This window comes from Ochotona princeps, chromosome 5, assembly GCF_030435755.1.
Source record: "Ochotona princeps isolate mOchPri1 chromosome 5, mOchPri1.hap1, whole genome shotgun sequence".
NCBI lineage: Eukaryota > Metazoa > Chordata > Mammalia > Lagomorpha > Ochotonidae > Ochotona > Ochotona princeps.
The window spans coordinates 103880966-103908449 of NC_080836.1; the positions used below are offsets into that span (position 1 = coordinate 103880966).

Here is a 27484-nt window from a genome sequence, read left to right on the forward strand (position 1 = left end):
ACTTTAATACATTTGACAATGTGCTTTCCTAATACTCAGTGACCCACACTTTCGTCAGCAGTCAGGAAAATACTAGTTTTATTGGTGTCCTCGTTAGCTCCAGCGGTTGTGAAAGTGTTACCTTTCGATTAATTCTCTGGGTAAAAACATTGTGTGTGGCTGCTTCGGTCTTCTTTTGCTGTTTCCATGGGTTAAGTAGACATTTGCATCTCCTGTGTTCTGACAAAGCAGTCCCATTTTTCAGTCATTGTTATAGGGCTATTGGTAGAAAGAAATGTTAAATATTTCCTCAGTAGGAGGAACATTTCCTTGGCAATGATCTGTTTTCTATCTTTTGGGATTTTCACGATTTTCTCTTTTGAATTGATCGAATTGGTTCATTTTTTCATTAATGATTTATGGATTTTGATTTAACAGCTCTTTCCAAAACTGAGTTATGTAAATTTTTTGCCATACAATTTTTCAGTGTTTTCAATTGTTCCGTTCTTGATAGTATGTTTGTTTTACAAATGAGAACCTTAGGGTATTCTGCAGAAGGATGTACTTTCATTTTTTCTCAATGAATAGTCCATCATCCCAACAAGATCCAGCAATTAATACATTCTACATATTTTCTTGAAATACATCTTTGCTTATTTTTATTTTCTCCCTCATCTGCATGTCTTCTGAATTGTTAATTTGTCCAGTTGTTTGTTTTTCTATTCATGTACCAGCTTTATAGTTTGATTATACTGTCTTTATCAGGTTTAATTTCTCATAGAGACAGACTCTTCTTTTCTATTCTGACTTCTGAATTTTCAAGGAGGATTAAACCAACACAATTTTCTTTTTGAAAAAATTAATGTATACTCCTCATATCTCACTTTTATTTTTTGGAGTATACAGTTCATGACTTTTCGACATATTCCTACACATGAGCAAGATTTGCCACTGTTTAATTCCAGGATTTTTGCCTCTACCTAAAGAAAAGAAACCAGCCTTGGGAGCTATTTTTCCTTTTTTTTTCTACTTAAGATTTATATTTTATTTATTGCTTACTGATATGATGAGTGACATAGTAAGAAACCGACAGATTTTGCATCAACCTGTTTACTTCCTGAAGAGTCACAACGATTGGGGCTGGTCCAGTGTAAAGCTTGGCACCAGGGACTGCACCCTGGTTACATGTGGTTAGTAGAGACCCCAGGACTTGGGTCAACATCCGATGCCTCCCAGGTGTGCTGGAGGGAGCTTAATTGGAGTTGGGGAAGCTGAAACTTAATGGGAGTCTGAAGTCTTAAGCAGGTCTTGTCTATGTGAATTAATGCCTTTCATAGAGATGGAGTCTTACAGTAGGTGTGGCTTTGGGGTTTGTCAGCGCTGCAGTAGGAGTCAGCACTCCATCTATTTATATTATGGTGGGACATTCCGTTGTCTGAGTTAGCCACAGTAGGTCTATCCTTTAACTGTTGGTGAGTGTTTTGGCTGTTTCCTAGAGAGTACTATGGCTGTGAACATTCATACACAGCAGGCCCAGTCCTTCTGATCTCTGAGCTGTGTGCCTAGCCTTCACCCTCTGTGGCCTCCCTCCAAAGACAGCACAGTTCTTGGGAAACCTTCTGTAATCTTCTGGAAATGTTCTGTGCACTGAACTTTGCCTAGAGTGGGTCTGATGTACATGGTTTGCTGATGTCTTGGTAAACACAAGTTGTTTTTGACAGTGTTACTGAATAACCTGCAGTTGGCTTCCAGTCATGATTTAATGTGAACTGTCCTCATTTCATAAGTGTCTGTAATAGAGAGACTGTATGCTGGTTGAGCATAAAGGTGTAGCCGTATTGAATTAAATGTAGCCTAGATTGTGAAATATACTTTGAAATTCAAGTGCTTGTGTAGAGAGGGCTGACCATGGTGGGCCTTTCAGAATGGGAAGGTGCTGGGAGCACTGTTCAGGTGTCTACAAACCCCCTGCAACTTGTGGACACAGTTTCAATGGTAGGACATGTACCCAGGGCATGTGTCTTGTGAGTCAGCTGTGCTGACCATACTGCCTTGTGCTATGTGTGGGTGACCAGGCTTGACCAAGTCTTGACCAGGCTTGACCAGATTGGGATTGAAACATGCTGGCATTAACGAAAGGATTAACTTATCCTCATAAGCATCCTATATCTCTCTGTGTAACTCATGAGCTGAAGAAAGAAGAGTAGTTTTCATGTAGTTTATTAAAGCTCTTTAATAAAATGTTCTGTTGTTTGATTTGACATCTTAATAGTCTAGATATATTTTTTGCAATATATATTTGTGACACCTTGTTGGTCCTGGCCCCATTAAATCTAGGTTGTCCCTCGTTCAAACATCTAGAAAAGTAGGTTCAAACATCTACAGAAGCCCACATAGGGCCAACCTTTCCAGGTACCCTGCACCTTACATGAAATTACCCCATGTCCACTTTTTGTCCCCCCTCCCCTCAGAATACCAGATGCCCCCACCTCCCTTTCTGAGACATCTGCTACTTCTCCACAGAGATTGGTTTCATCCCAGAATCTACTCTGTTCATGTTGCTGACCACTGTCCCAGGCCTGAGTCACTGGCCCATGTAACCCTCTCAGGAGGCCCTAGCCTGGCCACTTAGCTGACTGGTGACCCCGAGTCAGCAGGGCAACACCTCTGCAGAAACCATCATTGTGAATAACACACATGAGGGATTCGTCCTTCTAGGGTCTGGGCAGAAGAACACAGGCACAACCATGCACATGAGTACATGTGCACACAGAAATATGTGCACATGTGTGAACACATGCAAATGTGCACAGATGTACACACACCCTCATGCTCACACACACATACACAGCACACATCCACACACATCCACACCCCACGTGCACACACACATATACACAGCACACATCCACACACATCCACACCCCACATGCACACACACATATACACAGCATACATCCACACACATCCACACCCCACGTGCACACACACACACATACACAGCATACATCCACACACATCCACACCCCACGTGCACACACACACATACACAGCATACATCCACACCCCATGTGCACACACACACACATACACAGCATACATCCACACACATCCACACCCCATGTGCACACACACACATGCACAGCATACATCCACACACATCCACACCCCACGTGCACACACACACATACACAGCATACATCCACACATCCACACCCCATGTGCACACACACACATGCACAGCATACATCCACACACATCCACACCCCACGTGCACACACACACATACACAGCATACATCCACACACATCCACACCCCACGTGCACACACACACATGCACAGCATACATCCACACACATCCACACCCCACGTGCACACACACACATACACAGCATACATCCACACACATCCACACCCCACGTGCACACACACACATACACAGCATACATCCACACACATCCACACCCCACGTGCACATCCACACACATACACAGCATACATCCACACACATCCACACCCCACGTGCACACACACATATACACAGCATACATCCACACACATCCACACCCTCACGTGCACACACACATATACACAGCATACATCCACATACATCCACACCCCACGTGCACACACACATACACAGCATACATCCATACCCCATGTGCACACACACACATATACACAGCATACATCCACATACATCCACACCCCACGTGCACACACACACATATACACAGCATACATCCACACACATCCACACCCCACGTGCACACACACACATCCACAGCACACATCCACACACATCCACACCCCACGTGCACACACACACATACACAGCATACATCCACACATCCACACACATCCACACCCTCACGTGCACACACACATATACACAGCATACATCCACACACATCCACACCCTCACTTGCACACACACACATACACAGCATACATCCACACACATCCACACCCCACGTGCACACACACACATGCACAGCATACATCCACACACATCCACACCCCACGTGCACACACACACATACACAGCATACATCTACACATCCACACACATCCACACCCTCACGTGCACACACACATATACACAGCATACATCCACACACATCCACACCCCACGTGCACACACACACATACACAGCATACATCTACACATCCATACACATCCACACCCCACGTGCACACACACACATGCACAGCATACATCCACACATCCACACACATCCACACCCTCACGTGCACACACACATATACACAGCATACATCCACACACATCCACACCCTCACTTGCACACACACACATACACAGCATACATCCACGCACATCCACACCCCACGTGCACACACACATATACACAGCACACATCCACACACATCCACACCCTCACTTGCACACACACACATACACAGCATACATCCACACACATCCACACCCCACGTGCACACACATACATACACAGCATACATCCACACACATCCACACACACATACACATGCACACAGAGTATTCTTACAGTACCATCTTCAGACCCACAAGGGAAAACTAAATTGTTTTCTGTCCTTTGTTAGTGAGTTTTGTGAATGCTGTGAGCTCCTTTCCCTTCCTCCTGCCTCCAGTCTATGTTCATCAGGGCGGCTGGGGAAGACCTGAAGAACAGCATCAAGACTTAGAGCACAATGCTCAATGAGGAAGGGCCCGGCACAGTCGGGCAGGCAGACGCTCCGGATTGCAGCACCACTGCAGGTCTGCCTGTGTCCTACCACCTGCATGAGCACACTGAAACTTGTGAGAAAAGGGAATTATTAATTTACATTGGTGCAAACATTATTTTTAACCTTTTTTCATAATATGCATTCTTGATGAACATCTTAAAACATCTCATAGGCATAGATTTCAAACGGGTTTTATTTTGGCACCAAAATAAATTTAACCCTTTAAACTTACTTTTTTTTCCCCTGAAATTTCATTTTATTTGAATGGCAGCGAGACAGAGACAAAAAGGCCATCAACCTGCAGGCATACTCTCCTAATACTTACAATGGTTGGGACTGACTCAGACTGAAATTCCAGGAGGGTGGACGCACTCTGAGTCCTCCAGGGTGGCAGGAACCCCAGTGTGAAACACTGGAGTGGAAACAGAGCTGAAACTGAAACACAGACACTCGGATGCAAGATGTGGACATTCCAAGCTACATTTTAACCGCGACACCAAACTCCTGTCCCATGTGTTTATCTTTCCATTTTTCGTGAGGGTTTTCAGGTTCACTCAAACGGACCAACCTTGCAAGTGGCCTTGGCCAGCTCTTATTGTGTGCAGCGTGGAGTCCTGCTCCGACCCCTGGGTTACCCTCTGGGCCCTTACTGCTGTGTGTATGGGTGCCAAGCAGATCCTGCCACTCGCTGCACTCTGACCGTTGCTGGCAGGAACCCTGCTTGTGCCTCTCTCCCTGGCAGGGAGTGCTGGAAAGCTGCACCCAGCATGGATGAAGCTAAACCTTGAAATATCTTGCATGGTGAACTTGCTGCATCTGGCTGTGTTCCAGGGATGAAAGGAGCTTGCCATGAGGCTTGTAATGCTGTTCTTCAGGATGCTTTTTCTTTCCCATGGGAGTAGCATGCCAAATATTTGGGGTGGCACAGGTCTGAACATGACGAGTTCTGGGCAGTTCTGCCCTGATATTCTGAGGAATGTGTCTCACCTAGATGCTGTAGTGTCCACAGCTGCCTTCCTCTGGGCCCTCCACAGTAAAAGGGAGGGTGAGGACAATGGATGTGACCCGCCCCTTGGCTCTGAGTTGTGAAACCTGAGGCTCAGCAGCAGTTAAACTCCTCCCCTGGCTGATGGGTGGCTGGAGTGGGAGCAGACACTAGGCTTTCTGACTTCTTCCCCAAGGGCCCTCATCACTCTGCTTGCTGCCTTCACTCCTCAAGACTGAATTTCTTCAAGGCAAGTAATGGTTTACGTGTTCTGCTGTTGTGATCTAAGCAAGGAAGTGTCACTTTTGATCTTAGTCTGTGCTTCCTGGGACAGAGCTCCTCAAACTTTAGTGACAGGAAAGTGAAAGTGGAACCAAGTGCTTTTGGGTTGATAAAAATGAGCCCTTTTCAACCAAGCCTGAGTTTATGACTCATGCGGGTTCCAGAAAGTCCTGAAGAATGGAGGCTGGTGTTGAGGGCAATGAGCGTGTGCCTGGGTGGTTGTAGGGGTGGGTGAATGAGAGGTAGTGGCTGAAAGTTGAGCTGATTGTCCATGGCCAATGATGCCTTAATGAAGTCCCCATGAAAACCCTAAAGGACAGAGTCCTGAGGCCTGGGTTGCAGAGGACTGGAGACTGGCACTCCCAAGGGAGGGAGCATGGGCCCCTTCCCTGTAACCTTCTTTTTTTTTACTGGGTTATTTACCACACACTTTGTAACACACCCTTTGTAACTGACTCCATTAACTGTTTTCCCTGATTTTCTGAGTCATCCTAGCAAGAAACTGAGCCAAGATAGAGGGTGTGGAAGCCCCTGACTTGCAGCCAAGTCAAACAGAAGTTACGGGTAGTCTGTGCAAGCATTCCTGTGGCTGGTGCAAGAGTGGGGCAGCCTTAGGAGAATGAACCCTTGCCTTGTGGGGTCAGTGGGGGTCTCTGGCCAGTGTCCATACTGGAAGCTATTGCAGACACCCAGTGGGTGTTTGGGAACTGGTGTGTATGGAGAAGCCCACACATGTGGTCACAGGTGTGGGCTGTGTTCAGTGTGGCATGGAAGCAGAAGTCAGTTGTTTGTTTTCTCTTAAATGCGTGTAGATAGAGCCAGTGACCAGCTCCTGAGGAACAGGTGTTTCTTCCCAGTTCTTGCTGGATCCTGACTACAGGAAAGAAAAGAGGAAATGAGTTCCTGAATAGAATCGATAGGTAATTCACAGCTATTGTATCCATGTGCTGAGAGCCCTACTGCATATCAGACATCGTTGTAGGCTCTGGGGACATAGCAGAGAACAAATGTCATGGTCTCTTCCCTCAAGGTGCCTGCATTGCTTGATGAAACCACATAAAGTGTCCGAATTGGCACAGTGTGGTAGCTTAGCAGCTAAATTTCCTGCTTGCATGTGCCGGGATCCCTAACAGGAGCTGGTACTAATCCCAGTGGCCCTTCTTCTCATCCAGCTCCCTGTTTGTAGCCAGGGAAAGTGGTTGAAATTTGCCCAAAGCCTTGGGACCTCACACCAGTGTGGGACATCTGGAAGAAACTCCTGGCTTCAGATTGGCTCAGCTATGGCCATTGTGTTCATATGGGATGTGCATCTTCAGACAAGAGATCTCTGTCTCTGTGCCTCTCCGTAAATCTGTCTTTCCAATAAAAATTAATAAATCATTTCTAAAAACCCACTGAAGGAAAGGAGGCTGTTGAAGAGGGAGGGAGAGACTTTGGAGGGATGGGCAGTGTTGTTGGACAAGGGCAGCCTCCGGAAGGACTGATTCACTACCTGAAACAGGCAGGCAGAGAGCTCACAAACCATGTGGATATCTGGGGTAGACCCGACATCTTGGTTTGTATCAGAATCTAGAGAGGGCCAAACTTAATGGGTGTCCAGTCTCTGCAAATAAACTTTTACTGGAACACAGTGCACATCTATTTTTCAGTGTTGTTTGTGGTTGTTCGTTTCATTGGGTTATTAACACGGAGGCTGACTGCTTTGGCAAAGCGTGAAATGTTTACCACCTGGGTCTTTATGGAACAGTTTTGTTATCAATATGCAGGAATTAACAACAGATTCCTCTGCCATGGCAGCAAGTCTTGGTGTCTCTGCATGGAAGTGTATTCCTGCCCACATTGTGGGGTTGGACTCAGATGTCATATGTGCATCATGTCCATCCTGACACAAATGCCTCCATGGTGCTACACGCTGGATGTGGGCCCCTAAGGATGTGTCCAAGCTCTGACACTTGGTGCTCAGGACGTGACCTTGTTGCAAATAGTCATAGCAGCTGGCACTAATTACAGTGAGAGCTTCAGTGAGTGTCTTCATCTGATAGACTGGTATCCTCATCATAAGGGGGACATTTAGACAGACAAGCACACAGGGAGAAAATCATGGCAACTAAAGGTAGAGATTGTGGAATTTGTTCTGAATATGAATGGATCCCAAAGATTGCCAGAAAGCTCCCAGAAGCCAGGCAGCTTACTTGGAACCTCCTTTAGTGTTAACTTCTGCCTGGCCGAGCTGTGCACACACGCTGCTGCCTGTCCACCCTATGTCTTGCATGTTTGTCCCTGCCCCCTGATTTTAGCGCTTCTACCTCTTCTTCCTTCCCGCTCTTTCTTGTCATTTTCAACTCTAGGTCACCTTGCTAGGGGTGAATCTTGTGTTCAGAGATTTTACAGAATTTACACTTTGCCCTTTCCATTGTACTGTGATTGATATGGGCAGAGGTGTCCATCCTTGTCCCTGAAGAGAATTAACTCGGGCAGTTTTCATAGCAGTCCTGCAGTGGGCATGGAAGCAATTCTTACTAGGCAGACGAAGGAAGCCCTTGTGGCTGGGAGCTGAGAAGGGGCAGGCTGACTCCAGAATTCATGGTCTTAGCCACAATGAAAGCAGAAATTGTGGTCTTAGATTCCATTTGGACTGGATTCTGCTGTAGATAATGGAAAATGCTGAGGACAGAGGCTCTGCCAAGGACATGACAGGTGGAATTTTCTCAGTCTCCTCCTGTGCCGCTTGGCTCCCTTATTGCTCTGCACCCATTCATCACCATGGATACTAGAGCATGAAGTGGCCAGCTCCTTTGTCTTGAGCTTGTTACCTGTTAATGCTTCCTTTGTGTTTTGAAATAACACGGAAAAAGAATGTAGAATTGATGTTTTTCAACCATGAGAGTCATGGTTCATGAGAGATTCAAGAATTCAGGATGGTGATGGCAGAGGGGATAGGTGGTACCAGAGGTCTTTGCAGCCTGTCCTCAAACTTGCTATGAATCTTTAGGAGGGAAAGTCAGATTTGGGACAGATGGGAGGTCAGCCTAGAATCACAGGTGAAATCTCCTGAAGGCCTCATTGGTGCAAGTAGACTGTTGGCTTGCCAAGTGGTTAAAGATTAATCTAGGTTCATTTAAAACAGAGGGCTGGATCCAAAGTCTGGGAGAGAGAGTCTGGCAAAACCACTGTCCGGCTTAGGGGAAGCAGCTTTGGACAGGGTGTGTGAACACTTTTTATTGTTGTCACTTTGACTCTCTGCAGGATGGCCTGGCTGCCCCGTGCCTGTCAGAGAGCACCTGCGGGGGCTCTCTTCTTACTACTCTGGGGCACCGTGGTGGTGGGGGACAGGCTGCTGGTGTTCCCTCAGGACGGAAGCCACTGGCTCAGCATGCAGGACATAGTGGAGGCTCTCGGTCAGAGGGGCCATGACATCATGGTGCTGGTGCCAGAAGTCAATTTGCTTCTGAAAGAGTCCAAGTACTACAAGAGAAAAATCTACCCGGTGCCATTTGATGAGGAAGAGCAGAAGAACCGTTACCGCACCTTTGGAGAAAGGCTTTTCACGTACAGGCACTGGTTGAGTGGGCCGCTGACCGAGTACAGGAATAACATGGTTGTGATCAGCATGTACAACACGAAGTGCCAGAGCCTCCTGAGGCACAAAGATACCTTGGCTTTCCTCAGGAAGCAAAAGTTTGATGCTCTTTTCACGGACCCGGCCTTGCCCTGTGGTGCTATCTTGGCTGAGTACCTGGGCCTGCCCTCCATGTACCTGTTCAGGGGCTTCCCCTGCTCCCTGGAACATGGGTTTGGTGGGAGCCCGAACCCAGTGTCGTACATCCCCAGGTGCTACACCAAGTTCACGGACCACATGACTTTCCCACAGCGGGTGGTCAACTTCCTCGTCAACCTGCTGGAGATCCCTCTGTTTTACTGTCTGTATTCCCAGTATGAGGACCTGGCCTCGGAGCTCCTGCAGAGAAAGGTGGACTTGGCCACCTTGTTTCACAAGGACTCCATGTGGCTGCTCAGATACGACTTTGTGTTGGAGCACCCGAGGCCTGTGATGCCCAACATGGTCTTCATCGGGGGGATCAACTGCAAGAAGGAGGGCACCCTGCCTCAGGTTGGTGGATGGGCTTTTGGTGGGCAGACCCTGTTCTTATGGGCCCTGTCTTCTTTGACACATTTGCTTTCTTGCTGTGTGGGAACACTGCTTGAAGAAATGGTGGTGAGGAGGTGTTGGCGGGTCTGGAACAACAAGGGCGTGTGGGGACCTGAGGCCTAGGTGACGTGGAGGTTTTGGAATGAGCTCAGAGTGATAGCAATAGATACATTTGCTTGATCTGGGGACAATGACAGGATCAAGGAAAGAGCTTAGCAATAAGTATTCCTGACCAATAGAGGTGCAAGTGTGACCAAGGCACGTGTGATGTGTGTAGCTTAAATCCAGTTGTCCTAACTGTGTTGCAGGCTTTGTTTCTGGGTTCTGGGTTCAATAAATCCCACACCTTTTAAAGTAAATCCTTTTCTAGAATAATTTATTTCCTTATTTATGGTCATGGAGAAACAGTTAAGAGATAGATAGATAGATGATGGATAGATGATAGATGTTTTTGTCTCCCGTCTTTTCCTTCACTGCTAAAATCTGCCTGGCAGCCAGGGCTCAGTCAGGCTGAAGTGGTGAACAGTGTCAGGTTTCCAACCCAGGAGATCTTCAATTGAATGCATGGGTCCAATTGCTATCTTAGTTAAACTGTATTCCCACAGTTCTGCTTTTATATGGCTTAGAGCTAAGAATTGTTTAGATGCCTTTTATGAGATGATTTGTTAATTATATATTAAAGGTAGAGTTACTGAAGGATCTATCTCTATACCTATATAATCTGTAGAGATATCATCCATGCATTCTCTTCTACTTAACTCACCAAATGATCACAATGTACAGGCCTGGACCAGACTGAAGCCAGGATCCTGGAAATCCGCCTGGAATCTCCCATGTGGGTGTTGGGGCCCAATCACCTAGTGCATTTTTTGTTGCTGGCCATTAGTGGATTGAAGGTGGATCAGCTAGGACTTGAGCCAACACCCTTTGTGATACAGGCATTACAAGTGTGAGGCTGTCCAACTGGATCACAGCACTGGGCTTCAATTTCCTGGTTTTAAAGGGAGGTGGAAATTCTTCATAGCCCCCACATAGCATATGCGACTGAGCTGTATGTGGTCCACAAAGCCCACCTGCTCAGAGCTGTGCAGATACCGACAGGTGTGGTCTCTGAATGCAGGAATATTCCCGCACACACTGCTGAGCAGCCAAGTGCAGCACACAGTACCACTCCAAAATAGAATCCTGTGAGCCTTTTCTTTTATCTTTTCTTTTTAAGTATTGATACCTTGGAAAGTGTCAGACAACTCTGTCTTCATGGTAGAATTTTCTTTCCCAAGTGTTTTCCATCAGCAAGAAGCCTGAATCAAAGACCTTTCCCATGGTTTTCTCCAGCTGTGATTTCTCTGGTCCCACACGGAACACTTGGCAGAGCTCATGTGAGAATGAGAGGCAGAGGACTGAGCACCGTGGAATGGATCTTGGGAACTCCTGTTGTGGAAGAGAGTCTCTGTGGTTCAGGGAGATTGAACCAGAGGCACAGAAGGCAGCAGGGTTCACATAGGCTTATTTTAAGTGAATGCTTCTTGTCGCAAAAAGCCATGGTGTGGGCATAGGAACACAATGTCATTTTGGGTTCCTGGTCCCCTATACTCTGTGAGTATCACCTGCAATGAAGCTGGGTGTTGAGCAGTGAATGGGGCCACCTCTGGGCTGCCTCCTCTGCGTGTCATTGTCATCCTGTGTGAGCTTGCAGACAATGTCCCGTACTATCGGGGTAATCATCAGATTGGATCTTAGTTCTCAGCAACTGAATCATGGTGAATCACCTTTCTCCTGTGAAATAATCAGACAGCATTAGCTGTTTGAAGGATGTTTACTTTAGCACGATGGAAGCTGTTTTGGAACCAGATAGAGGCTGTGATTGTGTGGTCCAAGCACAGCTACATAACACACAGAACTCTTTGGAATTGTTAGCCTGGTAAACATTCCTTGCATAACGCTCTTAGTCAGGTTCAAGGGCAGAGGACCCACTCTCAGTGATCTCTGCCTGTCCCGTGTGGGAGAGTATAGTGGGACAGCTCCCCGTTTACGCCTGAGTTCATGTGACTGACTCGGACTCTACTCACCTTTGGAATAGAAGAATGAACATGGCATCTCAGAGGACTGGCCAGTTGTTCCTGCCTCGATGGGCCTTTGGAGAAGCCTTTGGAGAAGCCCTTTGGCTCTCTGGCTGGTGGCAGCCACTGGAAGGGACAGCATCAAGGGACAGTCCTGTGGGGTTGGAATCTTCTTGCCCCTAGATTTCCTAAGGCCAACTCTCCCAGGGGGTGCACCTCCATCAGCCCCATGAGAGTCCTGATTGTGCCAGAACATCACGGGGACCTCTGATTCCGTTCTGCCTTCCTCTCCAGCCCCTGCTCCTCCCATAGAATCACACACAGTTTGCCTAAGAAAGAACATTGTTCTTGAGGCCTTTACTGTTGGCCACCAGGTGCTCAGATTCTGAGTTGTCATACTTGAACTCAGTTGAGTCACATCTTTCCTTTCCTGTTAGGAGTCTCTGGTGTCGAATGTCTGCTTCAGAAGACAGCTCAGTCTGAGATTTCATGATCAGAAGGGCCATTGGAATCAAGGAAATCAGAGTTAAGTCCTAGTTTCTTACCTTTGTAGTACCAAGAAGTGCCTGTTCTTCTCTCTGATAGGACTGCAAAAGGACGTGGAGTCAGTGGAAGAGAGCCAGGGCTCTGGGAAGGCGTACACCCTCACTGTCCCACTGGCTGTAAAGGAGAGAAGTGGAAGGGTGCTGCAGGCCTCCCCTGCTGACCAAGGACTCCCCTCTTGCTCCCATTATATTAGTACAGCAGGAAAATATAGGTGAAGAACTACAAGGTGTGGATTGGAGTCCAGCCCTGTGACTGGGCACGTGGTGGCTTAGTTCCAAGGCCTAATTCCTCTGTCTATAGAATGGGAATGCCCAGTAAGGTGTGGAAGGGGCATGTAAGAGCAAGTTTATGAGAGAACTCTGGGAACTCTAAAAGCAACACTTGGGAGACAAGGGACCCTATGCAGTGTGCAGCCCTACACAGGTGGTGAAGGGGTAAGGGGCAGCAATTCCCTTTATTGGCTCTGGTTCATTCTCTCCCGGCTGTGGTCCTTGCGTTTCACACTGGTCCAGCCTGAAATGTCAGCGTTTCTAGGATAGGCGAAGAAGGAAACAAATCCCAAAATGCCATGTCATCCTTAGCAGGCACTTTGAAAGGACACACCTTAGACCAATGTCTGCACTGGCATTAAAATGCGAGTTCTTTCAAAATCCTGTGTTTATCTTTATGACTGCTGTTTTTAGAGATTATCATAGGCATGGAAAGTTTAATAGTATTGCTGTTAATAAGTAATTTTCTAAATACTGATAAAATACTCAAATGATTCAGAATTTTTAAAACCAGGAGACTTGTTGAGTAATAATCCAGGTGATACTTGGACAATGAAACTAATCTAGCCTTATTTATTTGTATCAAATGGGTTGTTTGAAGAGGCAAACCACATAAGAATTTACTATCTGATGTTTTCAATACTGTGGATATTAGCATCTTCAAAGACTTGGGAGCACCAATTTTAGAATGCTTTGCCAGTCCTCGTAGATACCCCATGCCGGTGGCCTCAAACAGTATCTGGACATGGAAGCAAAAGACAGGATTATTTTGATGGAAAAATTTTAAATCCCTCCCACACATGGTCATCCAAATTTGCTGGAAAATACTTATTTGAGAAAATGCCACGTGGATTGCACAACGATGATGGTCTTACTCCCACTTCACAAACTTCCCGAGTCTGCTTGCATTTGTCTCTTTACCCGTCAGTGCTTTCCTCCTTTGTGCAGCTGAGTCACGTTCTGCTGTGCTGTGCTTTCTGATGACATGCTCACTGTGGTGGAAGCCTTTTGTTGACTTTTGTGTGGATTCAGGCTTGGTGCAGGGGTTACGTTCTCTCAACTTGCGGAACTAACACTGGTGTCTGACGTCATCAGAGCCTGTGAGTGATGATCGCCCGTTGTGCTCCCACTTGCACACCTTACCCAGCAGGGTTTGGTTTGCGTCGTGAACGGACGCTCATCAGAACCTTGTCCTCTGATGTGTGCATCGAAGTTGCATGAGTTTGTGTCAGGTGCACATTAGGTAGATTGGATGGAAATGGAAGAGTCCGTAGTAGGGAGCTTGCCCTCGGTTAGAGAGAAGCTGGAGGAGTTGCTGGTGGAGATAGAGTGCTGGTAGGTGGGTCAGGGAGAAGCCTTGGAGACAGGAGTTCAACGTCTTTCCTGATTAAGACTTGTGATGCCAGTCAAGCCAGGTTTCCCAGAGAGCTGATGCAAGAGCACAGGTTTATTCAAGCATGCAAAGGGTCCTCTCTTCAAATCCATTTTTTATCCTTGATACACAGAACACTTGTGCCTTAGATTTCATCCGTATTGTTTATGATCTTAAAACATGTAAAAGAGATAATAGAATACAACAAACCCAAGTGGTGCTAACCATTTTCAGCACACCTTTTTCTCTTTTACTAACACATTTGAGCCAGATTGTTTATCCAATATGTATATAGTCATGGGAGCTAAAACTGCATTTGGGTTAATTTAGTAGTTTCCATTTATGTCAGCACTTGGTTAATCTGTAATTCAATTAGAATAGAACTGGGAACAATAGATTCCCAGGCACACCCAGCCTGGAGTCCCATTAGTTCTTTACCTACATTTGAGTGAGTCAGGGCCCCAAATCTCATGTCCTTGCCCAGCAAATCATCAACAGACATGCAGTTGATGGCCTCGCAGAAAGAAAGGGGGACGTCCCGGAGGGAAAGTCAGGCTGTTGCTGGTATGTCCCTGAAGTCCCAGTCATGGGGTCAGTTCTCTGTGAGCAGCCAGCATCTGCTAGAGCTCACTGGCTGGACTTGCCAGTGTGCAGTCCCCAGGCAGCCTCAGAGAACATCTGGATGATGATATTCCTGGCGTCTGGCTTCTGCCTTGTCCAGCCCCAACTGTTGCATCCATTGGGGGGATGTATAGGTAGAAGAGGGCGGATTCTCTGTTTCTCTTCCTATTCTGTTGACTATAGCTCTTCCTTTCAAACAAGGAAGTCTCACTGTGGGCTGGGTCCATGAGGAATGCTGCAGAATGCCATGGTGCTGATGGCTTTCCAGTGGCTTAGCAAACTGCTATCTCAAAGTTTTTTGAAACATCTGATTGGAGGGAAGATGGGAGGTGGGCCTCAATATGTGGTAAGAAGACTCAGAGAACCAGGTTTTCCTCCCTGTCTCTGAGGTCTTCACTAATGGCCCTGTCCTACCCCTCCCCATGCTTCCAACCAGCTGTAGATTCCCAGAGCTCCTGGACTTGGAGGCCGAAGCAGCCTAGGATGTCCTTGTTTTAACCTAAGAAGGGGAACATACTACATAGGGCACCACCCCAGGGCAGGACCCTATGCCCCCTGCCGGTTTATGCCCAGAGTCCTCAGTCTGCCTGTTTGAGACTCCAGCAGGAGACTTTGCTCCAACTCGCAAGTCTCCAACCTGCATGCACTGAGACAGAGCTCTCTCGATTGGTGAACTGGGCTCTTACATTCCTGTTTGGTTCACTTATTTGTCTTATTATTTACAAATTTGTTAAGGCAGATCAGATTTATGGAGAGAAGGAAAGACAGAGAGAAATGTCTTCCATCCACTGGTTCACTTCCCAAATAGGTACAACGGCCAGAGCCGAGCCAATCCAAAGCCAGCAAACCTGGAGCCTCCTCTGGGTCTCCCACATGGGTGCAAAGTCCCATGATCTTGAACTGTCCTTGGCGGTTTACTCAGGCCACAAACAGGGAGCTGGAATGGAAGTGGAGCAGCCGGTACAGGAAGCAGCGCCCATATGAGATCCTACTGCTTGTAAGAGATAAGCCTTGACACTGAGTCTATCCTGTTTGGTTCTTTATATGGTTTCATGTCATGAATTGATATCATGAATTGCTTGCATGGTTGTGTTGAATTATCTGGATGTTCTTACAGCTCCATGAGTTTTCTTATATTGTTGTTTTGAATGGCTTAACAGGTACTAGGTCAGAATTCTTTTGTGTGGGGTGTGCTACTGTGAGAAGACACATTAGCCTACTTTTACAGCTCTGTCCCTGTGCTGGTGTCTGTGTGTCTGGCAGATCTGGGGTCTGTTCTGGCTGTATTCAGCAGTATTTGTGTAAAGAGAGTTTCCTCTCAGTGATGTGTCTTCAGGGGTTGGTTTCCGTGCTGTGTTGGATTTGGTTCCAGTTGAGTACGTATGTATTCTCTGTACAACTTGTTCAGTTTTATTGGAGGCTCTTGGTGTGGAGACTGTGACATATGGGGCAGAGAGCCTGTCTGTCTCCACAGGCCATGTAGGGGTGTGGATCACATAGCAGAGGGATGCAGTAGCCATAGTGTGACCACACGTAAGGGCCCAGGCACATGTGTGCAGTGCACACACATGGCAGCTGTAGTGGGCTGTCAGACTCCACAGGCCTTGAGTGTAGAAGAGGGCTCATCCACCACAGCAGGCTGGGGGCTGCAAGGCCTGTGTATCAATGATGGTTGGGCAGGGCTCAGTCCTGGAGAGCGGCACTGGCAGGGACTGCGCCAGTAGACAAGGAGGTGTGGAGTCCCTGGCAGAGCTGGAAGGGAGCCTGGCAGGAGCAGGGAAGCTGCATTGTGTGGCTTGTACTTGTGAAGTCACTGGTTTCATTACCCCAGTGGCCTGAGTGGCACTCTGAACCCCAAGAACAAGCAGTAGCAGGGCAGGCTGAAGCCCAGTGTGCAGTTGTGGTTCTGTGGTATCTGAATAGGGTCAGCTGTTTCCAGTGGCCCTGGGGGCTGGCTTTCCATTTTGTGCCGATTGCACTCCGGCACACTCCCATAAGGGCTATAGTCTAATAGTAGTTGCTTTTCTCTATGTTTATGATCCTTCTTTATCAGAGAATTGCTTGGGTGCCTGTAATCAGCCATCTCCCCAGGTAAGAGGGCAACGACTTAACATACACATGGCTTTAGGCCACATATTGCAGAGAGTAGAATTCTTAGAGTATAATTGATAAGTCAGTTGCAACCTGTGGAAGAGTGGCAAAGGAGAAGAGGCAGATGTTGGTAAAAAGGTGTGTTTTGGGAGTGGTAAGAAGAATCCTGGCTGGGGAGTGTTAAGAAACATGAAGCCTGCACTAGCATGCTCCCCAGAGCGTGGCAGGGTCAGAGCAGTTTGTACCGAATGTGGCTGTCAGCTCCACCTCTCCTGGGTGGAGGCAGAGGGTAGGGCTCTCATAAAAGTGAGGGATAGGCTTATTCCACAGAGATTAACTTGTGGAGTGTACTTTGTCTTCCATTGGCATGGTGTTGTGATAAGCAATTGATGACAACAATATAAAGCCAAGGAAAGCTGGGCTAGGAGACACAGGCTGCTGTGGAGAGTGTGTTCCATCTTCCTTCTGCTGAGATGATGTCGGGGCTGCGGACTCCCCTCCTGGGGCTGGCAGGGCTGCTGCTGTGGCTGTGTGTCCCGCCCTGGGCTGAGGGAGGAAAGCTGCTGGTGGTGCCTGTGGAAGGCAGCCACTGGCTCAGCATGCTGAATGTGCTGCAAGAGCTCCACGCCCGAGGCCACCAGACTGTGGTACTCACACCAGACGTGAGCATATATGTCAAAGGAGAGGAGTATTTCACCTTGACGCCCTATGCCACTTCTTACACCCAGGAGGAATTTCAAGACCTCTTTCGGCGACACAATGAAATGATCTTTCAAAGACTGCATTTTTTGAAGATTATTCTGGAAAATAAAGAGAACCTGAAAAATGCAGCTAGGTTCTATCACCAGTTGTGCTCAGAACTTCTGCACAACAAAAGTCTGATCAGGCACCTCAATGACAGCTCCTTTGATGTGGTTTTAACAGACCCCATGATTCCCTGTGGAGCACTGCTGGCTAAGTACCTGTCAGTTCCTACTGTGTTCTTCTTGAACGCCATTCCGTGTGAGCTGGACTTCGAGGCCACACAATGTCCCCACCCCTCCTCATATATTCCCAGGTTAGCAACAAAGAATTCAGACCACATGACCTTCCTGCAAAGGGTCAAGAACATGCTCTACCCTCTGGGCATGAAGTACTTTTGCCATATTTCTTATGATCCATATGAGAGCCTTGCATCTGAGCTTTTTCAGAGAGAGGTGTCCTTGGTGGACATCCTCAGCCATGCTTCTGTGTGGCTGTTCCGAGAAGACTTTGTGCTGGACTACCCCAGGCCCATCATGCCCAACATGGTCTTCATTGGGGGCATCAACTGTGCCAACAGGAAGCCACTCTCTCAGGTAGTATGGCTGCCTATATTTCACCAATGTCTTGAGTACAAATTAATTTAAAAGAGAGTTGCAAATGTTTACTCATGTGTCCATCTTTCCAGTTATCCTCATCTCTCGTTCTTCTTGAAGTCTTCGGTAGACGAAACGGTTTTGTTACCCTAAGAGGAGTGAGAAGGTGGTAGTCTTGTAGTAGAATTGGCCAGCAATAATGTGAATCCAAGTCTCTCCATGTGTTTGCCGCCAGCTTCTTGGATGTATGACTTTCTGCCTCTGTGCAGGTGCAGTGCAACTGAGGTGCGAACTGACCCATATGATCAGTTCCTAGGGAGGGGAGTGTTGACTTGTAGATTCTTGGCAGAAGGATAAACATAAGAGTAAATTGCAATGTGACTGTGATAATTTTCAGTGATCCCATATTGGGAAGGATAGAAATATGAGCAAAGCCACCTAAACCCTCAAAGGATATGGTTGCTTCAGAAGAAGAAATCAGCTGATCGCAACAGAGACAAGGAGGACGTTGTTTTCATGTTAGGAGAATAAACCTCTGTGTCCTGCTTCTTGGAGAGGCAGCACTGCTGGCAGGAGGATTTTTGTGTAGGAGTTTGTTTCTGGGCTATGATGAGGGGACATAGCAGAGTTGTGTGTCAGTGATGGCTGGCTGTGAAATGAATCTTCAACTTGAGAAATCATTCAACAGTATTTGATATTGCTAGGGACGAGACAAAGCGGAGAGCCTGGAATTACAGGATGCCTTGGTCACAGAGCAGCACAAGTGTGCAAGAATGGGAGGGATCCTTTAGGAGAGCCTGAGCTTTGACCAAAATCTCCTCTCCTGGTTCATGTCCTGAGCTGAAAGTTTGCTTTCATAGACCCTGAATATAATCCATGTTTGGTTTCAGTTTTTGCAGTGAATCATTTTTTTTAAGATAATGTTTATTTATTTTGAAAGAATCACGGAATGAGAAGAAAATTTGCACACACACACGCACACTCACACACACACACTAATACACAAACCCAGAGCACTTTTGTCTGAATTGCTCCCTAGATGATCCCATGGACCACTTCTTGGCAAGTTATTGGTTTTTTGTTACTGAGTGGCTTGAATTCCTTTTATATTCTGGATATTGAATTTTTATTAGATGTATAGTTTCCAAATATATAGTTCCATTTTGTTGTGGTTTCTCCGTTCTGTTGGTTGTTTCCTTTGATGCTTTTGAGTTCAATTAAATTCATTGGCCTATTTTCAGGTTTGTTTCCTGCACCGTGGTTTTATAAAAAAATACAAATTCCCAGTCTAACATAGGAAGCATTTCTTCAATGTTTTCTTCTAACTGTCACAGACGTTTGTGTCTCACATGTAAGCGTTCAGGTCATTTTGCCTCTTGTATGTGTAGGTGTATTTTCACTTTTCCTCTTATGAAAATTTCTAGCACCATTAATGAAGTGGTGTCCTTTCCCTAATGTGAACTTTAAGCATCTTTGTGGAAGATGAGTTTGCTGCAGGTGCATGGATTTATTCCCAGGCTCTCCATTTTGTTATCTTGGTTTGTGTATTTTTTTATTAAATGTATTCATTAATTACATTGTGTTGTAATTACATAGAGTGTGGGATTCTCCCCTCACCCTCTCCCCATGGTGGGTTCCTCCACCTTGTTGCATAACCATAGTTCAAGTTCAGTTGAAATTCCCTCTTTGCAAGTATATTCCAAGCATAGAGTCCAACATCTTATAGTCCAGTCAAGTCCAACTACTTATTGGGTAGACCCTCTCTGGTCTGAGGGCAGAGACAGCAGAGTATCATCCGGGTCAAATAAAAGCACTAACCTACCATCTGCAACAATTAACATTGTTATGGAATTAATTGACACGGTATTGAGCAGTCAACATGTTAAAAATAAATGCTATTTCTTAATCAGTTTCTGTGATCCCCCATTCACAGTGAATGAGTATTGGATTACATTGAATACTTCTGCATGTACAGGAATGCTCATATAATTTTACCCTTTCATCCTGCTACTGTGGTCTATCTTATTTATTAATTTGTGTGTATTGAGCAATCCTTGCATCCATGGAAAGAAGCCTACTTGTTCATGGTGAATATCCATTTCTGGACATTCTGGAGCCTCAATGAGTCTGTTGACAAGGTCGGGATTCCCTGATGCTTATTGGTTGTATGCAACCGTTGCACATTAAAGGACTGAGTAATTTTCCCAATGCCTACTATTGGGACCTTCCCAACTTCTCAGAAATGACTTATTGTTCCCACCTTCTCAGAAATTCCCAGTGCATGTCTTCCCAGCAGAGCTGGCAACCAGGTGATTAGAGGAACAGCAATCTCTTGAGTCATCTTGTCTCTGTGAGGGGTCTTTGCATTTCCTGCTGCTCCAGATCAGTTGAAATGTCAACATTTCTTGGTTAAGCCAAGTGAGGGAAATGAACTCCAAAATGCTATGTCATCCTTAACAGGCAGTTAAAAATACATGATTTAGGTCAGTATCTATACTGTCTTAATATGCTGCTTCTGTTGCTAAATCCTATGTTTATCTTATTGATTGATCCTTGAGATTATCAGAGATGTGGAAAATTTTGATGGCAGTGTAGCTGTCAAAAAGTAGCAACCTCAAAAATGAGCCAAATCCTAGAGGATATATGTTTTTTAATAGCACAAATTCAAGAAGCTTGGTTTTAAATTAATAAGCTATTAATACTTCATCAAAATCACTCTTGCATGTTGGAGGCAGAGATTAAGGCACCACATGCCTGACACTGGGTCTCACCATGGCAGGTCCTACTTATGGTTCCAGAGCAGAGTCTAATGTCTACCCACCTCTTCTTCCTCCTACTGGACCAGGATCTCCTCCTATTATCTGTGGTTGGGAGGAGACTATGATAAGAAGTCCTCTGGCCATTGTAACTACTGCTGTGGTGGGTTACAAAGCTAGCAGAGCAAAACTCAACAGAACAGGAACAGATTCAAGTTCCACAAACTGTCCTGCCTGCTGTGGTGGTCTGCTCATGCTGCTGGACTGCTGCATTAGTAGGGGTGATACGGGCTGGGACACATGGACATCCCAATGGAGTCAGGATCTCCACTTGTAGCTCATGGAGGTCCACAGGCTCTGTGTGTGGACCCCAGGGCAATGGCTGTTGGGTTCAGCTCAGCGTTGAGGTTCACCATGGTGGATGCTCCACTGAGTTCCTAGGTAAACTCGTGCCATTCCTTCTGTGCTTCCATCCCCAGCAGATGGAGTCTTTGTTTACCTTTGTTGCCTGAGGTGGGGGTGGGATGATGGAGGGCTCCGTTGGCTGCTGAGGCTGACACTGAGCTGGTTTGCAGCTGAAGCACATAGTCGTAAATACCAGTGAAGTTCCATGTTGACACCCAGGCCCAGCCATGGCCAGTATTGATGTGAACATGACTATGAGTCTATTGTGTTGTGCTCTCCAGTTTCCACCTGGTCCTGGAATTATCTGTAGGCAATGTGTGGAGACTGTGTTGGAATCCACCTTAGCATCCCTCATCTTGGGATCCAAGTGTAAGACCTATTAGTGCGTCCCATTCCCTGCCTAGTGGCTGGTGTCTAGCTCTGAGCCACACTGCTTAGACTTAGGGTAAGGGTGGTATGTTTTGCTCCTTCTCATGTTCTTCAATTTGTTTTGGTGGAGTGGTAACAACAAGCACAGTGGTTACGTTTCTCACAAGCTTTGCCTTAGCAACCAGAAAGAGGGGACATTGGACATTTTGCTTTCCAAGTGGGAGAATAGTACATTCTACCCCAAATGCCTGGGTTCAATAGCACAATAATATGTGTGTCCAAACTCATGGTGTGCAATTAGAATGAACTACGGGAATGTGAACTAGAATGCCCCCAGAGTTAGTTGTAGGGTTAGGTGAGTTTCATCCAGATAGGTTATGTGCAAAAGGTCTCTACCGAATGGGGTCAGAGGTTTTGACAGTCATGACAGAGTAGGACAGATAAATTGCACAATGATTAACTTGAGGGAGGCGTCTGGGCCTTCCAATGGCATGCTGCTTTGATAAGCAACCTGGTGATAGCAAGATAAAATTCAGAAAAGCTGCGGTAGAAGGTATAGGCTGGCTTGGAGAGTGAGGTGCTGTTATCTTCGGCTGAGATGGTGCTGGTATTGCAGAACCTCCTCCCAGGACTGATGGGGATGCTGTTCTGGCTGTGTGTTCTGCCCTGGGCTAAGGGTGGTAAGGTGCTTGTAGTACCCATGGATGGAAGCCACTGGCTCAGCATGCTGAAAGTTGTGCGGGAGCTCCACGCCCGAGGTCACCAAGCTGTGGTCCTTGCACCAGAGGTGAATCTGCACATCAAAGGAGAGGACTTCTTCACTCTGGAAACCTTCCCTACTTCTTACTCCCAAGAGGAATTTGACCATGATTTCCAGCGTCACAATCAAATGATCTTCAAAACACAACATTTTCTGAAGACATTTTTGGAAACTTTTGCAAGCTTAAAAAATGCTTCTGAGTTGTATTATAAGACCTGTTCAGAGATGTTGCACAATAAAGCCCTGCTCAGACACTTGAATGAGAGTTCCTTCGATGTGGTTCTAACTGACCCTCTCTTCCCATGTGGGGCGCTGCTGGCTAAGTACCTATCAGTTCCTGCTGTGTTCTTTTTGCGTGCTGTTCCCTGTGACATGGAATTCAAGGCCACGCAGTGTCCCAATCCCTCCTCATATATTCCCAGACTCATGACAATGAACTCAGACCACATGACCTTCCTGCAAAGGGTCAAGAACATGCTCTACCCTCTGGCCCTCAAGTACATTTGTCACATGTCTTATTATGCCTATCCAAGCCTTGCATCTGAACTTTTTCAGAGAGAGGTGTCCTTGATGGACATCCTCAGCCATGCTTCTGTGTGGTTGTTCCGAGGAGACTTTGTGCTGGACTACCCCAGGCCTGTCATGCCCAACATGGTCTTCATTGGGGGCATCAACTGTGCCAACAGGAAGCCACTCTCTCAGGTCTGTATTGCTGCCTTCCTCCTGTTAGTGCTACAGCTAACAAAAATTCCAAATGGAAACTTGTCTCTTCTTTTCTTATCTACTCATTTTTCCAAAGGGTTCAACTTTGCAGGGTGAAGGAGCCCTCTCCTTTGATGAGCGGATTCACCTCTGGAGCAAGGACCACAGCTTGGTGGCCTCGGGTGTGGAGCTCCCGCACAGCATCCAGCAGGGTGCTTATCAGGGTGTTTCTTTGCTGCTTTCAACAAAGCACAAAAGGAAGCAGGCATGTGCAGTGGTGGGCATGGCAATATTTCTTCCTCTGGTCTTGGGTGCATAGAAATGTCATCACTGGGACCTGAACTGTCTAATGAAGCAGCGATTGCTAGCCAGTTAGGGAAGTCAGATGGAAGTGGAATGTGAAGTTTGGAGGTCTGTGATTCTGGGATTGAGTCACTGAGTCCTATTTCCTGTGTTAGAGCAGTGCTGTCAGGGTTTTCTCCAGGTGTTTTGCTGTAGGTTGTGTAGCGTGGGGACGTTTTGGAGGTGGGAGGAATTGTGCCAGTTGTATGTCATGTAGGTCTGCAACTGGCATGTCTCAGGTCACCCATCTATGCTGACGATTGTGCGGGAGACGCACCTATGCTGAATGCTTCTGTGGAGGACACACACCTATTCTGAATGGTCCTGTGGAGGCATCTCAGTTTAGGTTCTACAAATGCTGTGGATAGGGGAATGCTGACCTGTATAGAGGTAATGTGTCCTCAGGAGATGCTGACCTCATCACTCAACTCTGTGGATCAAACACGACATATCCGAAGTGGGACTGCTGTTCGGCCTCCATAAGCTTTTCATCGTCTTACTTGAGCCCTGATTATTAGGATTTTGTTGGAACGGGGCTCTTGGTGGTTCTATTTTGTTTCTTTTTAAGTAAGCTTTATTCCATTTTTTTTTAATTGGGAAAGCAGATATTCAGAGGAAAGGTGATAGAGTGAGAAAGATCCTCCATCCATTGATTAATTCCCCAAGTGGCCACAATGGCTGGAGCTGAACTTATCTGAAGGCAGGAGCCAGGAACTTCTTCTGGGTCTCTCACGTGGGTGCAGGGTTCCAAGGCCCTGGGCCATCCTCTACTGCTTTCACAGGCCACACGCAGGGAGCTGGGTGAGAAGTGAAGCAGACAGGACACAAACCTGCACCCATATGACATCCTGGTGCATGTAAGGTAAGGATTTAGCTGCTAGGCTCTTCGCTGAGTACTTTAAAATGGTTTTTTCCTTTGTTTCCCTGCATGGTTACGTCCTCTGGAATAACCGCACGCACTCTGTTGCTGACCCCGATTCTCTTAGTGGCAGGACCTTGTGCGGGTCAGCTAGCCACTCTGGCTTTGATGCTGGCATCATGAGCAGCTGAGAAGTGTTTGTGCTCTCCCTGTCAGGTCCACAGTTTGACAGGAGCCCAAAGTGCAGGGTGTGTCAACAGGAAACCTATGTCAGATCCACATTTTTGTGGAGAGACATGTCAGGTACCCTTACATCTTCACCATTTGTTACATGAGCTAGGAAAACGCTGATGGCTGTTGTCTACTTAACTTCTTCTATGTGTTAGGTTGTTGTCTGTTGATTCTCTAGAGAGTAGCATGTTTTGATTCATGAATACATGTGTCATGTTCAAAGCAGCGTAGTCATACCCTATCCCTTGTCATACTTAATATCAATTTGTCTTTCCTTCCCTTCCTTTTTTCCTTCCTTCCTTCCTTCCTTCCTTCCTTCCTTCCTTCCTTCCTTCCTTCCTTCCTTCCTTCCTTCCTTCCTTTAATTCTCTCTTCCTTGCTTTCTTACTTCTGTCCATCTTTTTTCATAATATCCAATACATGAATATTGCCTCTTGTCTCCCTAAGAAACAGTAGCATTCAGAGTTACCTTCTGTTATTCTCTTTTGACTGAACAACCATTTCCTACTCTTCTGCCCACTACACCCCAGGATCTGTAGACACTGTTGTGGCAGCCCAATAGACTCGACGGTTGGACATTGTACATGTGAACAAGGTTTAAATACATCATCTTTTTTCTACTTTCCTTGATCATGTACTGATCCAGATGTCAGCTTCGTTTTATCTGTTTGCTGAGGTGATGTTTTCCGATGGTTTCCTTACCATTGCGGCTGTTTGTTGACCCATGACCCAATTCTGCCAACCCCTTTTCCTGTTGCATGCCAGCACTTAGCAGTCCTGCAAGGTACAAGGCTGAGAGGTAAGCAGTGAAGCAGTGAATGAAATTAGTTAGGTACAGGGAGAATTAAGAAGGAATAATTCAAATGAAATAAATAGCAGAGACCAGGTTTGACTCTTGGCACCTGAGCCAGGCACAAGAGCCCAGAGCAAACTCCCTGAGCCTGTTTAATATTCTGTACAAATTATGCATGACTTATTTGATGGTCTGAGATTACTTGTAGGTTACAGCAATCATTAGTGAGCATGGTGATTGTCTAACTATGACAGTTACTAACCGTCTTCCTATGCCAGGCAGTCTGTGGCTAAGTGAACGATGCCTCATTAACACAGGCCTGCGATCCCCTATGTCCATAGTCTTCATGCCTAGACACCAGCATTCCAAGCATCTATCCCTGTCCATGGTAGGGCCCTTACCACAGGGAGGCATGCCACCACTCTGATCTTCATAACCATGAAAGAGTTAAGGATCTGGTCTCCATCAGTAAGTTTTGGTCACCTTCTGGACTGACTGTGGCCAACTCTAAAATCAGGCCTTAGCGAAGCTGAACCAAGCTATGGCCAAAGCTCAAAATCCTAACATTTGGCTGCTCTTTCAATCTGGCTGTGTTTTCACCTGTCCTCCAGAAATTCTAGTAGGCATTGATGAGGTCCATCGTGCTGGTGACCAGTGGTGCTATGTCAGCATTAGATAACACTTTGCTTGTATCTCTGCTACAAGTCAGGGGTCACTGTTTTTCCGTTCTTAGCACTAGACAGTGCCCAAGCCCAGACTGCTGTCATTCTGTAGCTTTGTGTGCTTTCAAGGTGGGCTCTAGGTGAGTCAAGGAAGCCCAGAGCCCTTCTCCAAAGGGGCTGTGAGCCAGTACCTGGGTGCTGTGGCAGATCCAGGCAGTCAACCACAGTCCTTATCTGGGGTCACAATTCTGCCTGACATTGGACCTCACCATGGGGAGGATGGGGGTGTCTCACTGATGGTTCCAAAGCAGAGTCTAATGTTTATGTCTTCTTCCTCCTACTGAATCATGGCTGTATTCCACCTGTTGTTTGGGGTCAGGATAAGGCTAAGATAGCAAGAATTCTCACCACTGTATCTACTACAGGATTTGTTTATAAATTTTATAACCCATCAAACATGCGACAGAAAAACAGATCCAAGACCCACAAAGCTGTGCTCTTCCAGCTGCTGTGGTGGTCTGCTCATGATGCTGAACTGCTGCATTAGTAGGGGTGATGCAGGCTGGGACACATGGGCCTCCCAGTGGAGTCAGGATCTCCACTTGTAGCTCAGGGAGGTCCACAGGCTCTGTGTGTGGACCCCAGGGCAGTGGCTGTTGGGTTCAGCTCAGTGTTGAGGTTCACCATGGTGGATGCTCCACTGAGTTCCTAGGTAAACTCGTGCCATTCCTTCTGTGCTTCCATCCCCAGCAGACGGAGTCTTTCTTCACCTTTGTTGCCTGAGGTGGGGGTGGGATGATGGAGGGCTCCGTTGGCTGCTGAGGCTGACACTGAGCTGGTTTGCAGCTGAAGCGCAAAGTCATAAATACCAGTGAAGTTCCATGTTGACACCCAGGCCCAGCCATGGCCAGTATTGATGTGAACATGACTATGAGTCTATTGTGTTGTGCTCTCCAGTTTCCACCTGGTCCTGGAATTATCTGTAGGTAACGTTTGGAGACTCTGTTGGAATCTACCTTAGCATCCCTCATCTTGGGATCCAAGTGTAAGACCTATTAGTGCGTCCCATTCCCTGCCTAGTGGCTGGTGTCTAGCTCTGAGCCACACTGCTTAGACTTAGGGTAAGGGTGGTATGTTTTGCTCCTTCTCATGTTCTTCAATTTGTTTTGGTGGAGTGGTAACAA

General features: G+C 46.6%; 4 protein-coding genes across 8 annotated transcripts in view; all 4 read left to right on the forward strand.

Moving 5' to 3' along the window:
* LOC101533137 (UDP-glucuronosyltransferase 1-6) overlaps positions 1 to 27484 on the forward strand; it is a 181184-nt gene that overhangs the window by 55734 nt on the left and 97966 nt on the right. The gene's annotated exons all lie outside the window — the stretch shown is intronic.
* Positions 9099 to 10443, forward strand: UGT1A6 (UDP glucuronosyltransferase family 1 member A6). Its single transcript, XM_058665146.1, has one exon. It carries the CDS (start codon positions 9223 to 9225, stop codon positions 10246 to 10248), a length of 1026 nt encoding a protein of 341 aa, XP_058521129.1. The 5' UTR covers positions 9099 to 9222; the 3' UTR covers positions 10249 to 10443.
* Positions 17540 to 18472, forward strand: LOC131480275 (UDP-glucuronosyltransferase 1A4-like). The gene has a single exon (XM_058664162.1). It carries the CDS (start codon positions 17558 to 17560, stop codon positions 18470 to 18472), a length of 915 nt encoding a protein of 304 aa, XP_058520145.1. The 5' UTR covers positions 17540 to 17557.
* LOC131480276 (UDP-glucuronosyltransferase 1A4-like) lies at positions 22480 to 23530 on the forward strand. The gene has a single exon (XM_058664163.1). It carries the CDS (start codon positions 22550 to 22552, stop codon positions 23528 to 23530), a length of 981 nt encoding a protein of 326 aa, XP_058520146.1. The 5' UTR covers positions 22480 to 22549.